This window comes from Rattus norvegicus, chromosome 8 (assembly GCF_036323735.1).
Source record: "Rattus norvegicus strain BN/NHsdMcwi chromosome 8, GRCr8, whole genome shotgun sequence".
Classification (NCBI taxonomy): Eukaryota; Metazoa; Chordata; class Mammalia; order Rodentia; family Muridae; genus Rattus; species Rattus norvegicus.
The window spans coordinates 66,266,417-66,280,482 of record NC_086026.1 but is presented as its reverse complement, the minus strand read 5'-3'; the positions used below and the strand labels follow the sequence as shown (position 1 = coordinate 66,280,482).

Genomic DNA, 14,066 nt, shown 5'->3' with positions numbered 1-14,066 from the left:
ATTTGTGTTGCCCATATACTCACTGGAGCATGGCCCATCTCCCAGTGGCCCACCCCTTAAAGAAAACCAAGTCCTTCCCCATCCACAAGAAGCCATCAGTGTGGAGAGCTACACTCCAGCATCCTTATCACAATGTTTAAAAGTTCTCTTTGATAACTTTCTGGCTAGGCTATAACTTTGTGGGGTGGGGTAGGGGTTGTCACATAAGCCTTCCATTTCCTTCTTTCTCAACTGAATCTATAGTCATCAATATATGGCTGGCAAAAGTAGCTCCCTTGTCCTTCAGAAGCATGGACCATGGCTTCCACGTGGTCTCAGTGTCAGCAGATGCCACTGACCTCAGCTTGGTCTCCTGTGGCAGTACAGACCATAGACGTCAACCCAGCATCTTCCACAGGCCACAGACCATGGATACTAACTATCATAGCCCTTGGCAGCAGCACAGGCCACTCACATCAACATGGCTTCAGGCTGTAGCACAGGCTGTATGGCCTTTATATGTTAACATGGGCCAGTCATCAGCATAGACCTTAGCTGTAGCAGGACCATGGACCCAGACACAATTCTTGGTGGCAGCACAGACTTGGACATCACCATGGCCTCCGGTCATAGTGTAGGCCACTTATATCAATATTGAAAATCTCTCCTTTTAATCAAATTCATATAACTAAATTTATAGTAGTTGTTTTTTTTAAGTCAAGCTTATTTTTTAAGATTTATTTATTTATTATATATGAGTACACTGTAGCTGTGTTCAGACACACCAGAAGGCATTGGATCTCATTTAAGATGGTTGTGAGCCACCATGTGGTTGCTGGGAATTGAACTCAGGACCCCTGGAAGAGCAGTCAGTGCTCTCAACCGCTGAGCCATCTCTCCAGCCCTATAGTACTTGTTCTTAAAAATCTATGGCAAATTCAAATCACCTAGAGAAACATAAGTAAGGGGCAAGTGGTTCCATAATTCCCAAAAAAGTATGGCTGGGAGACATACTATTATGTATGACCAATAATACCAGTACCTCGGTTAAAGATATTAGGAAATATTTATTTCGACAATATAAAATTTTGTTTGTTGTTAAATTTAGTCGATACATGTTTTGACTTCTCCATGAATCTGTCTCCAGAGTGGGTGGTTTGAGGAAGTAATCCTTACAGGTTTATTTTGGGTTTTACTTATTTATTTTTCAGATAGTGTCTCACACTATAGCCCTGGTTGGCCTCAAAAGCATGGCAATCCTCCTGTGTCAGCTTCCTAAGTACTGGGATAATAAACATAAGTCACTATACCCAAAGCCCAGGTTTACTTGAAACCAGGCCTTGTCAAGTTTATTTCTAAACTAGGGACTTATTACTAAACCAGGCCATGCATGACACTGACATGCACAGTCCCCAGATTGGATAATGCTGGCTGCTAAAAGTCAGGGCCTGCTGGCCAAGGCATACAATCCCAGCTAGTTGGGAGGCTGAGAGTGGATTGAAAATTCAAGGCTTTGCCTGGGCTGAAATGCAAGTTCAAGGGCAGCTTGCAGAAACTAAATGTCTAATGTTTCTACATATTCCTGAACACAAGGAACACTACTATATTCATATTGCAAACCTGACCCTACTACTAGAAAGACCTTCTGTAGGCAAATGCCTGTATCTGTAGCTAGTGGGCTCTATAACTGGGTGAGAGTAAATGCAGGGTTCTCCCTGCCTGATCAAAGCATCATATGCCGAAAAGAGCATATACTTGAGGAAGTTCCACCGGATGCACTGGTCTGTGGCATCAGGCTCTGCTTACCCACTACTTCTGGCCAGATTTCTCTTCAGAACTAATTAACTCAAAAGGACCACTGAAGTCCTAAGACCTGCCCTGGATTCCCTTGAAAGTTTCTTCACAGGACACTATTTCTGTTGAAGGGAACAATGATGTCAGTTTGTCCAGTAAGAGCAATCCTGGTGTTGGCCACAAGTCAAAGAAATTTATTCTAGATACTACCATTTCGTTTTCAGACTCCATTTAATCATAGGGAGAAACCAAATTCAAGGTCCGTGGCCCTAAGGTAGCTGAGGGCTTCCCTATATAGCTGAACAGCTTTTGTTGTAAACAGTTTTCTGAGTCCAGACATCTGCCTGATGCAGGCATCTCAAGGACAAGTTCATGATCCCAGGCCTAGGAAGGATCCCATTTCTCCAAATGTTTTCTTTTAAGATTTTTATTTATTTATGTATGAGTGCTCTATCTACATATACACCTGCATACCAGAAAAGGGCATCAGATCAGATCACATCATCAGTTGTGAGTCACTGTGTGGTTTGCTGGGAACTGAACTCAGGACCTCTGGAAGAGCAGCTAGTACTCTTTAACTCTCCAGACCTCCAAATGTTTTCTTAATTGTCTGTTAACTGGTAAAAAATACAGAAATTGCTGTTACGTAAACCAAGGTGCATAAGTTGCAAAAATGCATAACCAAGTGTCTATTAGGCCCTAATTATGTGCAGCTGCCCCACTCCTCTGCCCCCCGCTTCCCCACCCCCTATCACTCTGAGCTCTGGGTCAAATGTTTAAGAGAATGAATCAAGGACCTTGAGGCCAGGTGCCCTGGATACGGTCCAGTCTCCAACAAGTACTCCCTTGTTTAACCCATAATGTTCAATCAGATCCTGAACTGGGTGCCTCCCAAGAGTGCTCAGAAAATTAAGCTTTCCTACCTGATGTGAGTTTTCTCTGCCTCCCCTCTGAACCCAACACTAGGAATGTGGAAGTCAGTGTTGGCTGCAGACTGGGGCCATAGGTCCATAGGCTCACTTTCTGAACACAGTGAAAACTAACTGGTCGACTTCAAACACATCTCTACTTTCATTGCTGATGAAGAGCTTTGGTTCATACATCTTGCCCGAGGGCTTCTCCTTAACTTCCTTTCACAAAATCTCCCTCTGCCCTCCAGCATCCTCTCCCCAACTCTCCACTCTTATTTTATACCACACCATGTTGAACATACTTGATTCTGGACAAATCCCACCCTGCTCTAGGGAAGTGCCCCTACATACTATGTAACTCTTTGAAGACCTGCCTTCTTACTGGTTTGCAAAGTATACTAGGTCCCTCCCCAGGGCTCAGCCCGGCTATATCCTCCTCTGTGAAATCTGCTTTTCCTTTGTCCCTAAGCTCTGGACACTTTCTGCACTAAAGCAATCACTTCACCACACTCTACACAGTGTAGGGCTTTTTTCTCGATGAATGAGGGGTGCCTCAAGGACTTGTCTGCCTCTATAACCTACATCTCAGAGGCCTAGCACAAAGTTTATCTCCTGAAAGGGGCTCTAACATTTCGGAAAGTAAATGAACCCCATTAGCATTTTATCTCTGGAAAGGTCTAAACAGTAGAAAAAATCACACTTGTTTTCTCAGAAGAAGGAACATATTCAAATACCAAGAATTGCAGTTCCTGGTAAGACCTTTCAAAAAATGGCATTACCAATAGCAGCAACTGGAAACCAGCAGAATGTTTGAATGCTAAAAGGGAGAAATGGGCCAAGATTTGAACAGTCATGCTACAGGCATCCTAGGGAGTTGGGGAAGGTGGAGGAATTTTCTGAATCTGAATAATCACAAGCAAACTTTTTCTTAAGAATCACATATATTTACAAGGTGGACTAGGATATACTTAACACATCAAGAGATATTCATATCTCTCTGGATTCCAACTCCATCCGAAAGAGACCCACCCCCAACAGTCTGAGCCAACGTTCCAGACGGGGGCAACCTGTTTTTGGCAGCATGGGTTTGGGAAGTCTGCTCTGAAGTGAGGTCACCTATGGCTATCATCACTGCCCTGTGCCCCAGTCTTTCATGGGTTGTCCAGTTTAGCTGTCCATGAGGCTCTCAGAGCTGTGGGGAGGACTCCTCAGCTTGGGAGTAGACAGGTGCTCCAGCTCATAGTGGCCATTCTCAGAAGCCTTGTGTGTGAGTTTCTCCTTTGTGTCCTCCTGACTCCTCTTGTGCTCAATAATCTGTTGGAGCTGGTGCCCAGCATATTCTGGCTTGGTGGTCAGAGGACCAGCTGGAACAGCTACACCTAGAATATCTGACACCATGTAGGGGCGCAGCCAGCCCACCAAAGGGGTACTCCCCGGGCTATAGTGGGTCTGTTTGTGGTAGAAGAGCAGTCCATCTACCTATAGGAGAGAAATCAGGAAGCATAATGACTCTGGGCCACATATTTCTAGGACAGCTATTCAGCTATATAGAAGCTTGTGGACTTTCTTTCTTTCTTTTCTTGGATCTGTGGGAAGCAAGGTCTCTTTAATATGTAGCCTGTCTATCTGTCCTGCCATGTAGATTAAACTGGCCTTAAAATCACAGAGATCCACCAGCCTCTGCCTTCTGGGATTAAAGCAGGTGCAACCATGCCCAACCAATTTTTCCTGTTTTATTCTGAGTCACTACCAGTAGAAAAAAGACTTCTTGTATCTCACATGCAGTTTCTTCAAATAAACAAAGTGCTGGGGCTAGAAATGGTGGTATACACCTGTAATCCCAGAACTCTGCAGGTTGAAGCAGGTAAGATCTCAAGATCAACCAGACTGAGCTGTAGAGTGAAGCCTTATCCAACAGGAGGGGTTGGGGGAGAAGATTTCATAACAACACATGCGTACTGCTCTGTGACAGGATGCTTTCCCACTCACTGATTTCCCTTCTTACCCATGCAGAGGGGGACTCAAGAAATGGTGTTTCTCACCATACAAAGTTCTAAGCACAACATAAAGACAAAAGTATGAAGCAGGAATTCAACCTGAGTCCTTGTCCTCTGACACCACATTCTGGACACTTTATACCACCCTGAAGTCTCAGTAGCAAAGCTGAGTTCCTTATAGGGGATAAAACCAAGAGATACGGACATTCCCACCAAGGCAGCAGACTGAGCACAGGAACAGAATGGTCCTTTTCAGAGGCCCTGCTTCCCAAGCTACTGTTGCTGCCTAACACACACACATACACACCCCACCCCACCCCAGCCCCTCCCCACCTCAGCCCCTCCCCACCCCAATCCACCCCCCTGCACCACCTCCCTCTGCACCCCGCACCACCCCCCTGCACCACCCCACCCCCCTGTACTACCCCACCCTACCACCCCCCCCACCCCTACTCCACCCCCCCCACCCCCCCACCCCGCACCCAGACTGTTTGGAGCCATATTCTGGGAAACTCAGTTTTTCTAAACGGGAAAACCTCCTACAGCCCATACTTTCTCTTCTGTGATTCAATGACTCACCCCTAAAAAGCATTTCTTGCCACTGGGATGTAAGGGTTATAAATAAAGACAGTGTTCTTACCACCTTCTTAATTGACTCCCAGAAATGAAGCAACTTAGTCTTTGCCATTTCCTTATCCAGGAAGCTGTTATCCTTTACAAAATTAAATAATCTTCAAACAGAAACTTGACTGTGACTAGGCAGAATTATAAAAGGGATGATGGGCAAAGAAAACTTTGCTTGTTAAATCAAGAGAGATGTTCTGAGGATGATAAAAGACTATCTCAGATCCAGGAGTTCCTGGGAACAGGAGATTGTCAGTGCTAACACATGACAAATAGGGGCAAAATAAATGAGTCAGGCCTCCCAGCGTGCCACTGACTAGTGAACACTGTTATCCTAGGAACTATGCTTCCACCGAAAGAGAACCAGAGGTTCAGCCAGCAACATGTGCCTATGTGCCTAACGTTACCTCCAGCCATGGCAGTCAAACAAGGGGCCTGATTCTTGTGCTTATGGCAAACAAGTCATACAATGATGATCTGGGATAAAGGAAATCTTTCTCTTCTCTCAGCCTCAGCTTTTCAGGGGATGCTGGGGACTATGACATTCTGGTGTTCTGACTTATTTAGTAGAAGCACAGCTGGGGCTCCTGGAGGGCAGCAGCTACATCATCTCTTTAGAATTAATCTTTAGCTCTGTTTTCATGCTAAGACAGAAAAATCAGAGGTTCCCTTAAGACTGCATATACACAAGTCTCCTTGTATCCTACAATCACTCAGAGCACTAAACAATGGTTTCATTACCTCAAAAGGAAAATCCATAGACAGCACCTTGCACAGGCTCTCAGGGGTACACGGGAAATTCTTAAGCCCCACAAACTTAAACTGAAATATAAATTAGAACAAAGAGTTAGTACATGTTTCAAATGATACTGGCTCCAGTGACTGAAAAGCTTTATCAAGTAAGTTTTCCTTCCCAGCACTCAGGAAACTGAGTCAGGGGAATATCAATTTTATGTTTCAAGGTCAACCTAAGCTATCAACCCTGTCTTTAAAAAAAAAGAGGTAGGGGTTGGGGATTTAGCTCAGTGGTAGGCTCAGTGGTAGAGCGCTTGCCTAGCAAGCGCAAGGCCCTGGGTTCGGTCCCCAGCTCCGAAAAAAAGAAAAAAGAGAAAGGAAAAAAAAAAAGAGGTAAGGAATAGGAAAAAATTATTGGACCCCACTTCCAGGACTCTGAAAAGCCCAGAAGTATATATTTCCCCAAGTCCCAGTTACTACTCACAGAGATCTGGGCTACACTGATTTACTAGCAAGCCTCAGGCCAGCATGCATTACGCAGAGAGACCCTGTCTTTTTAAAAAAAAAAAAGCTAATAGATTGTTGTATAACAGTTTCCTCAAGATTGAAACATTCCATTCATCCTGCAGGGAAGCTCCTTATGCAGGAAGATGGACAACTCAAAATAGCTTCAGGAAGTCCCTGAGGTTGACCAGATTTACTTAAGCCCTGCTCTGTGAAAGTAAGCAATAAAGGCTGAACATCCCTTTCAGAACAAAGCTACAAAGGCAGCTTTGGGACCAGACAGCTATCTGGAAGAAACAGAAACCACCCTGGCTGCCTGAAACCTGGTTAGACCAGGGTCACTTGGAAAGGACATTCTCCAACCTGTTGAGCTACTTATGGGTACTCCAATTTCCCAGCTCTTGTGAGCTGTTTCCCATGCTGGAGTGGGCTTTGGTGATGCAGTTGTCTTCGAATCATTTCTGCTGCTATAAGCAACCCTTCACCTATTTTCTTCTAGGAACCCCAATAGAACCACTGCTTCACCATGTTGGATGTTGGTGAAATCTTACTTTGGTCTACCATGGGTTCCCTATCTGGGGTGATTAGATGGGTATAGTGTCTCCCCGTGAAAAGTTTTGTCATACCACATAGACACAGCTCAGTGCTAAACATGTATGAGGCTCTGGGTTCAATTATGCTACACACACTCACACATGCACGGCATTTTATAGCAAGCATCATTTACTAAGTGTCTTAGCATAAGGATAAAGCTGTGAGGAGTTGTGGCATATACATGCTTCTTATAGTAACTGTTGATATTACCCTTTACTTTTAGAGATGGGCTCCCACTCTATTACTATGTTGTCCAGTCTAATACCAGTCTTGGAACTCCTGCTTCCTCAGTCTCCTATGTGTTATGATTACAAGTATGTATCAGCTCTCCTAGCTTACTAGTGCCATTTGAAAATAAAGAAAAACAGTAAGTAAGGCTACTATCCTTATAACTACATTATTATTTTTAATGGTGCTAGGGACTGAACCTAGGACTTTACACATGCTAAACAAGTTCTGTACACTGAGCCACACCTCCAGTCCTTACACTAGTAATTATTAAACCCACACACAAAGTTCAAATCTGGATAACTATTAAACCCATTGACTTACCATTATAGAATGATAATATGCTGCCTCAAAGGATAAGCTCATCAATCAAGAGTGGTGGCTCTGGGGCTAGAGAGATGGCTCACTGGTTAAGAGCACTGCTCTTCTAGAGGACCTGGCTTTGATTCCTAGCATCCACATGGTGGTTCCCAACCAGTCTGAGGAGATCTGATGCCTTCTGGTCTCAATGGGCACCAGGCACTCAAGTGGTAAAGACATATAGGTGGGGGAAACACCTTACACATAAAATTATAAAATAATTTTGGGCTAGGCATGGTGGTGCACACCTTAAGCCCCAGCACTCAGGAGTCAGAGGCAGGCAGATCTCTGTGAGTTTGAGACTGGTCTACAAAGTGAGTTCCAAGACAGCCAGGAATATATACACACTTCCCCCCCCACCCAACCCCCCAAAAAAAAGAAAAGAGAAAAGAAAGAAAAGAAGGGGGCTGGCTGGAAAGATTGCTCTGTGGTTAAGAAAACTGACTGATCGTCTAGAGGTTCTGAGTTCAGTTCCCAGCAATCACACAGTGGCTCATAACCATCTGTAATGGGATCCAATGCCCTCTTCTGGTGTGCATGAAGACAGCAACTGTGTAGTCATGTATATAAAATAAATAAATCTTTAAAAAAAGGAAAGGAAAGGAATTGTGGTTCATGCTTGTAATCTCAACACTTGAGAAGCTGAGGCAGGAAGATCAGGAAGTCATAGCTACATAGCCAGGTTCAAATCAGCTTGGACCTATGAAACCTTGTCTCAAAAACAATCAATCACACAAAAGAACTCTGTAACTGTAACAACAGCCTTACGGGATTAATCTTGGTTTTCTCTCCAAGTCCTTCTTCTTCTGGTAACTTTGAATTCATCCAGTAGAATCGGAAATCAGTCTGCCACAGAAAAGGTTGAGTAAAAAGATAAAATATTGTTCATTTCAAACTTTTATTCTCATTCTAATACCACTGACTTCTAAAGATCTAAGCCCTGCTGTTGCTCTCTCCATTTCCATTTATAACCACAGTTTATCAAGTCTTTCAAGGTTTTAAAAGGTGTGTGAAATGAACAGCATTGTTTATCAGAAACAGTTCCAGTCAGCCCCTGCCACAGTGAGAATGGCACAGCCGTTTCCTGCACAGTTTGCACTCCAGAAGAGAGCTGTGGGAAGAGGACTCAGCCACAAGACATTTGGTCCTAGGTGTTGGCAAAGCAGAGAGCAGAGGTTCTTCAGTCCACGCAGCGGTTCTTCTCTGAGCAGCAACAGAGCAAACAGATAGGAGGCAAAGCCCAGAAAGTGGACAGTGATACAAGTAAACCTGAGACACTGAGTGACCCTCCTGGTACCTGTCAGGAAAAAGTAGAAGAAAAGCCACCCCCTGCACCCACCATAACCACCAAACCTGTTAGAACTGGACCAATCAAACCTCAGGCGATCAAAACCGAAGAAACAAAATCATAAAGGCTGTGGTTTATTGAGGGTGGGTGGGCAGGGAAAGTGAAGTCAAATAATGCCAGCAGCCACGGGGTGAAGTGATCTGTGACACTGTCCTGTGAGATACACAAGGGGCATAGAGCATTTTACACTGACAGCTGCTACACCGATTACAACAAGGCTCCACAGGCTCGCACCTCCCGTGTAACATCTGCATCTTCGGTTGGTTTATATACAAGTGTGCAAACAGTCTGTAAGTGCGCACAGTTTAATCTTAAGGAGCATGAAACACCAGAAGTAGGAGAAAAGTGATAACCACAGAGTAGCTCAGCTGGACACTGGGCAGTCCCATTGCCCCATCAGCTGTGGTTCTTTTGCTCCCTTGTGTTCTTTGGATATGTCTATGGCATTTCTAGGCTTGAAAGTAAAATGATGCTATCTGGTGCTGGATAGAGGAGCCTTATTTTTTATTATGGCAGCTTGCTATTTTTGTAACATGGTGATTTGGTTGAACACAATAAAGTACAGTAGTAACTGATCTCCCCTTCTTCCTGGATGAGTGAGCAGATGATTAAATGTTGGTGTCAGCATCCTTGAGCATATTCAGATGAGCTTCTGCTTCTGTTGAAAAGGATGCTGTGTTTGATTGTAGTCCGAAGCTTTGAAGCACTACTTGGCATCTCCTTCCTTGGAGGTCTCACTGTTTAAACGTAACAGATTTGATAGCTTGTTGGTAAGGTGAGGTCCAGCTTGTCTCCACTAGGTCATCTTCATGTGAATCCGGTGGTTATACGGTTTTGTTTTAGGGATATTTCATTTTTTTAATAACGGTTTTAGCTGACATTCATGGAGAGAATGAATCCTTAGAACTGTGCCACTAGTGAAAGGAAATCCTGTCTAGAGTATGTTTCTTTACAAAGCTGTGTCACACCATCCTTTGGGCCCTCTGCTGGAAAAGTAGAATCAAGTCTCAAATAATGCCTTTTAAATTGTATCCTCTAGTATTATAGAGGTAGGACAGTACTGTATCATACCTCTGTGGATGTAAAATAGCTTGTACCTGCTTTATGATATGTAGTAGTGACCGTGCTTTATCAGAGCTGTTTTTAATGATGTTGCTCAGAATGTTTTCTTTCCAGATGATGATTGAGAAGCTAATTTAAAAAAAAAAAATGGTGCCAGGTACCACAAGAGTAACAGAACTGTGCTGTTTTCTGGGGTTTTGTTTTTTTACTTTTTTTTTTTAATGGAGTGTGCTGGATGTCTCTACAGTTTTGTTCAGATGACTGCAGAACCTGGAAAAGCTGTTGCTGCTGTTGATGCATAACACACTGCTATTATTGGTCTTTTTATATAAATATAAATATATATATACAGATATATAATTTGAATTTTTGGAAACTTTAGCTGTGCTGTCAACTTTGGAAAAAAGTATCCCCGTTTACTGTGTTGAGTTGGCACTGTACAGAAATTAACAGCCATATTGGTCTAGAAATGTTGAACTTAAGTTTTTTCCATTTGTACAGGGGTAACGCACTGTATTAAATATGTAAGGTCTTATCTACGTGGGTTTGATTACAAAAACTAATAAAGTATTCTCTAAATAAAAAAAAAGGTGTGTGTGTGTGTGTGTGTGTGTGTGTGTGTGCGCGCGCGCGTGTGTGTGTTTCAGATGGCAAAATGGATCAGTGGCTAAAAATGCTTACCATGTAAACCTGATAACCTAAATTAGATTTTTAGATTCCACACTTGGAAGACAAGAACCCTCATCTAAAAGATATTTGGCCTCCATATGCTCTCATTCATTCATTCATTCATTCAAACACATCACACACACAATAAGGATAAATAAAATTATAAAACATATTTTCATTGTTTATATCATACACAGTACTATATTACACACAAACATTTTTATACAAGTACATGTTATAAAGATCTTTTTCTTTTAAAATTTAGCAAAGCTGCCAGACATAGTGGCTCAAACCTGTACGAGTTCAGCATTTAGGAGGTAGAGGCAGGTCAGGTCATCCTTGACTACACAGTGAAATCAGCCTATACTACATAAGGTCAGTCTTGACTCTACTCTCCTTAAAAAATAAACACTTAAAATGGCTAAGTATGGGGGCTCGCACTTGTAACCACAGCAATCCGTAGTTTGAGTCAGAAAGACCACAAGTTGGAGGTTATCCTGGGCTATACAACAAGATCTTATATTTATTTAGTTAGGGTTTTTGGCGGGAGGAATAGAGTTGGGGGGAGGAGTTGGTTTTTCAAGATAGGGTGTCACTATGTAGTCCTGGCTGTCCTGGAATTTGCTCTGTAGATCAGCTGGCCTCAAACTCACAGAGATTCAAATGCCTTTGCCTCCTGAGTGCTGGGAATATAAGGCATGCACCAATACATTTGGCTATATTTATTTTTTTTTTAATTTTTTTTATTTACTCATTTATTATATATAAGTACACTGTAGCTGTCTTCAGATACACCAGAAGAGGGCATCAGATCTCTTTACAGATGGTTGTGAGCCACCATGTGGTTGCTGGGAATTGAACTCATGACCTCTGGAAGAGCAGTCGGGTGCTCTTAACCACTGAGCCATCTCTCCAGCCCTATATTTATTTTTTAAAGACAGGGTCTTACTGTGTTGTTCTAGCTAGCCTTGAACTCATAAAGATATGCTTGCCTACCCTGGGTCCTGGAATCAAAGGCATGTATGTACTAACAAGCAAAGCCAACACCTATAATCTAATTAATGTATCTTCAACCTCTTATATAGGGTAAACCTGCTTCAAACAAGAATAACAACAGGGCTGGATAGAGACAGGCAGATCTTTTTGAGGGTTCAAGGCTGGCCTGGTCTACAGAAAAAGTTCCAGATCAGCCAGGACTACACAGAGAAACTCTGTCTCAAAAACCAAAACCAAACCAAACCAAACAATAATAACAATAGAACCTTCACCAGGACATTAATCTTCAGGCTGTGCTTCACTTAGTTCATGCCTGAAATCTCCATTTTCGGAAAGCTTAAGCAGAATTATTCACAAGATTAGGCCAACCTGGGCTACACAGTTAGTTCCAGGCCAGCCTGAGTTACAATGAATGAGACCCTGTCTTTTTGTTTGTTTGTTTCTCAAGAAATGGTTTTTCTGTGTAGCCCTGGCTGTTCTGGAACTCATCCAGTAGACCAGGCTGGTCTTGAACTCAGTGGTTAAAGGCATGTGCTGCCACCACCAGGCTGAGACTGTCTTTAAATAAACAAATAGGTGGATGGTGGCGTCACAGGACTTTAGTTCCAGCACTCAGGAGGCAGAGACAGGTGAATATCCCTCAGTTTTAGGCCAGCCTGGTCTACAGAGCGAGTTCTAGGGCTACACTAAAAAGTCCTGTCTCAAAACAAACAAACAAAAATAAACAAACAAAAAACCAACCAATAAATAAACAAATGAATAAATAGATGGTAAATAAATAACTTCAAGTACACTATAGGAACTATATCATCTCCTGTCTGTTTTATATGCTTAGAATCAGAAAGGTGAAGTCACTTGCCTGGTTGAACAAAATACTGTGAGACTTAGAACTCCTCCATTCCAAAGCACATTATACCAACTCCCTTGTTTCATTTTAATATAGCTATTAACAAACACTACCCAGCTGAATCTTTCCCTAAGAACTGATTCTCTAAATTATTGATGTGTACCCTTCTATAGCTGTGAGACACTCCCTGTTCTTTTACTTTGCTTCTGGAAATTTGAAACAATAAGAGGAGTTTCCTTTCCCTTTTCTTCTGTTTTTGAGAGAAGGTTTCATGAGCTCAGGCTGCCTTCAGACTTGCTATTCGTCAGAGGATCACCTTGAACTTCTGATCCTCTACAGAGCTTATAGGAATGGATCAGTTTAGAAGGGGCCTAGGACTGAGCCCCAAGTTTTGTGTGTAGTAGGCAAGCATTCTTCCAACTGAGCTGCATTCTCAGCTCCTTGCTTTGCTTGGCCGAGACAGGGAAGGTCTTGCCATGTAGCTCAGGGCTGGGCTTGAGATTGAGGATATTCCTCCAGCGTCAGCCTATAACACAGAGGCTTCGTGGCTACCACTGAGCTGGTCTTTTCCTCAGAGTATACCTGTACATGCAATTTTAATTACCCAATCTGTCAGTTGTGAATATATGTGGTGAATATCCTGTAACAAAACTAAAGAAAATGTACCAGGAACAATGACAAACATCTGTAATCCCAACCTCTGGGGAGACTGAGACATGAGGAGGATCATAATTTGAGGCTAGCCTGAAATACAGAGTGACTCCTTGTCTCAAAAATGACAGACAGACAGAATCATCACTAGCTGGCATTTCCTGAAATCCACCATAGGGTAATAGCTATAGAAAGAAGCAGTCTAGCAGTCTATCCAGGTGTGGTGGTATATACTTGTGATCCCAGCACTCACGAGGCAGGTAGGTGCATCTCTGAGTTTCAGGATAGCCTAGTCTACATAGTGAGACCTTGTCTCAAAAAAGAAAAAGAAAGGGAAGGGAAGGGAAGGGAAGGAAAGGAAAGAAAAAGAAAGGAGTCAATCTGGAGCTAGGAATCATGGTCCATGCCTGTTATCTCTTCCTAGAGCAAGCTTTGAGATTGAAGACTTTGTTTCATACCAAGAATGACCTGGCATGGGGCTGGGGATTTAGCTCTGTGGTAGAGCGCTTACCTAGGAAGCGCAAAGCCCTGGGTTCGGTCCCCAGCTCAAAAAAAAAAAAAAAAAAAAAAAAAAAAAAAAGAATGACCTGGCATTATCAGGATCAGGATGTGGTGGGTGAAGGAGGGTACAGGAATTTGTTTAATGGTGCTGTCTGCATAAGATGGCGTACTTCTTACTCTTCAATCATCCCTGCAACAATCCTCCATTCTCTGGAGAGAAGCGGTGGGCAGCCACAGAGGCTAACATAGCCCAGCCTGCACCTCTG

The 14,066-nt window shown here is 43.0% G+C and overlaps 1 protein-coding gene across 14 annotated transcripts in view; it reads right to left on the bottom strand.

The window, feature by feature from the left end:
* The window catches only part of Snupn (snurportin 1), a 43,712-nt gene that overhangs the window by 6,169 nt on the left and 23,477 nt on the right, over positions 1 to 14,066 (bottom strand). For 6 of the 14 annotated variants that reach the window (XM_063265671.1, XM_063265667.1, XM_063265666.1 and 3 more), the window contains exons 7-8: positions 8,495 to 8,572; positions 6,047 to 6,127 (exon numbers count right to left, since the gene is read on the bottom strand). In XM_063265671.1, the coding sequence (XP_063121741.1) occupies positions 6,047 to 6,127; positions 8,495 to 8,572 (159 nt within the window). Of the gene's footprint in view, positions 1 to 2,184; positions 2,391 to 3,606; positions 4,164 to 6,046; positions 6,128 to 8,494; positions 8,573 to 9,135; positions 10,061 to 14,066 lie in introns of those variants that run through there. The other 8 variants (XM_063265673.1, XM_039081666.2, NM_001004270.1 and 5 more) reach the window with 4 other exon arrangements.